The following is a 2,456-nucleotide window of genomic DNA, read 5'->3' on the forward strand; positions in this document are numbered from 1 at the left end:
GAGAGAGAGAGAGAGAGAGAGAGAGAGAGAGAGAGAGAGAGAGAGAGAGAGAGAGAGAGGAGAGGGACACAAGTCCTCAGTGAATACAGAAGGCTCTGCTTCCTGACCCTCTGCAAAGTCAGTGTCATTTTGGGGTAGAAAATGAGGACCCCCACAAGCCTACCTTCTGAAGACAATAGAAAGGGGGTTCTGCTGAGAAGTCCTTTAAGTGGACTGGCTGGCTGCACCCAAGGCCACCCCACCTGGCAACCCCTAACCTGGCCCTCTTGCCGCTGCCCACCCCCAGGCCCCACTTCATCCTTGTCTTATAGTTTCTCTGTTCCAACAAAGATCCCCCGCCAAAGGCTCTTTCCATCTTCAGTGGCCCCATCTGTGCGGCTGGGCAGCATACCCCAGCACCATGGGCACAGGCCGGGGTGGGGAGTGGGCACACAGCTTGAGTTCAAGGCCTGCTCTGCTAGCTCCCAGCTGTGTGGCTCTGAGTGACCCTTCAAACCCTTGCACCTGCTTCTTCTTCTGTATGTACAACGGAATTAAAAACAGACATTTGTTGAAGACAGGACACACTAAGTTAAAAGTTCCCAACATTGGGGGTCACCCCAGGTCTGCCATGCCACCTACCTGGTGCTTGGCTGCTATTTCCTAAGTGAGTGAGTGAAAGTGAGCCTTGAGTACGCACCTGTTTGCTAACCAGGTGACCTCTCCAGGGAAGCAGTCACTTGTCCTGACACATGTTCCCACCGGGAGTCTATATCCCTGCATGTCCAGGCTCTTGGGGCCTCCAGTGGGTGCCCCTGCCACACGCTTAGCCCTTCCATCCCACCCTCCCCTCATCTTCAGGGCTCTGCTGCCACACCCATTCACACATGTGTCAGGGTGCAGTGGTACCCACAGTCTAAGGGCACCCAGTCTCCCAAGCACACTCTTGGTGTCACTCCCTCTCTCAGCTCAGCATGCACCTGTGGCCCCCACCTGCAGACCTGAGCTATAGGTGCTCTGTCTTCCGGGAACACCTGGGTACCTTGACAACGCAGACCTCGCCCCCCGCTGAGGTGTGCGCACCTGTGACCCAGCTCGCTCCCCGGCCAGCACTGCTGCCAGCAACCAATCCTCCGGGACATCCACATCCCTGCATACACAACGGATCCCCACACTGGCTCCCCAGAACCCCGGCGTACCTGTATATTACGTCTGTTCTCGCAGGACGGCCCGGTGCCCTGCACCACGCTGTCCAGTACTGCCACCACGTCGGGCGCCGGCTCCACGAAGCAGGCAGTGCGCGCTGCACGGATGGCGGCCTGCACGTCGGCGAAGCGGAAGGCGCAGAGCGCAGCCGGGGCGTTGCGGGCACCTGGGGTGCTCTGGGGCCGCTCGAAGACGGCAAAGAGCAGGTCGCGCGCGGGGAAGACAGACACGAGGCGGCTGTAGAGGTCGCCGCGGCCCGCGCTACCCGCGCACTGCAAGCCCACCTGGATGTAGGACTCAGTAAGCTTCTTGGCGTCGCCGCCCGCGCCGCGGGGCAGGCAGATGCGCGCCAGCAGGCTGCGCGCCTGGCTGTCCTTGTCGCCGGCACGCGCCTCGCTGTTGAGTGCCAGGTACGCGTAGGGCTGCGAGCCGCGCGGAGACGCCGGGTGCAAAAAGGCGCTCACGAAGCCCAGCTTGTAGTGCTCCTTGGCGCCCTGCTTGATCTTCAAGATGTTGTCGTCGGACGGGTTGAGGTCGAAGGTGAAGAGCTTGGCCAAGTTTCCACGCGCGTCCAGGGAGCGGATGGCGATCTCGGGCGTGTTCTCGAAGCGGTGGTCTTCTAGGCTACGGTTGCGCGGGAAGAAGGCGCTGCCGTAGCCGGTGTACGTGGCGCCTACAAGCAGACGGCTGCCCCCCGTGCCCGTGGCTGGCGGCAGGACTAGCCCCACGGTGGATGCATTGGGGTGGTTGGCAGCCACGTTCAGCATACTGGGGAACACGGTGACCGGTTCGGCGGGCGGCGCGGCAGGCGGGAAGCGCACGGCCAGGGCTGAGATGTTGCCCCGGCGCCGCAGCTGGCACAAACCCTGGTAGATGGAGCCGCACGCGACCACCAGACCCTGGCCCGGGTCCAGCTGTAGGATTTTGTTGTAGTTGTCTGTGAGGCGACGCGGGTGCTCGCACGAGGCCTGAGGGAGCTGCGGGGCGTGACACAGCGGGCTGTCCTGCACGGGGCCCACGGTCGCCTCGGCCTCTAGGCTCAGGTTGGCGCTCGACAGCTGGTACAGGCGGTTCACAGCCGCCAGGTACACGGTGCCCGCCGCGCCGTCCAGGGCGAAGTTGTTGGTGGGCGTGGGAGAAGGGAAGCGGCGCTGAATCTCCAGGGCGCCGGCCCGCGCCGCCCCGAGCAGCAGCAGCAGAGGCAGCGGCGGCAGACCGGGGCCCCGCGAGTGCGGGCGCGGAGGCCAGGGGATGGCCGCGGCAGCCCGGGC

The 2,456-nt window shown here is 63.6% G+C and overlaps 1 protein-coding gene across 1 annotated transcript in view; it reads right to left on the bottom strand.

Moving 5' to 3' along the window:
• Plxnd1 (plexin D1) overlaps positions 1 to 2,445 on the bottom strand; it is a 39,354-nt gene extending 36,909 nt beyond the window's left edge. Inside the window, exon 1 of the mRNA XM_013353013.2 lies at positions 1,179 to 2,445. Within this exon, the coding sequence (XP_013208467.1) occupies positions 1,179 to 1,952 (774 nt within the window). The 5' untranslated portion in view covers positions 1,953 to 2,445. The remainder of the gene's footprint in view (positions 1 to 1,178) is intronic.
• Between the last annotated feature and the right edge of the window lie 11 nt (positions 2,446 to 2,456).

The sequence above is a fragment of the Microtus ochrogaster genome, unplaced genomic scaffold (assembly GCF_000317375.1).
Source record: "Microtus ochrogaster isolate Prairie Vole_2 unplaced genomic scaffold, MicOch1.0 UNK1, whole genome shotgun sequence".
NCBI lineage: Eukaryota > Metazoa > Chordata > Mammalia > Rodentia > Cricetidae > Microtus > Microtus ochrogaster.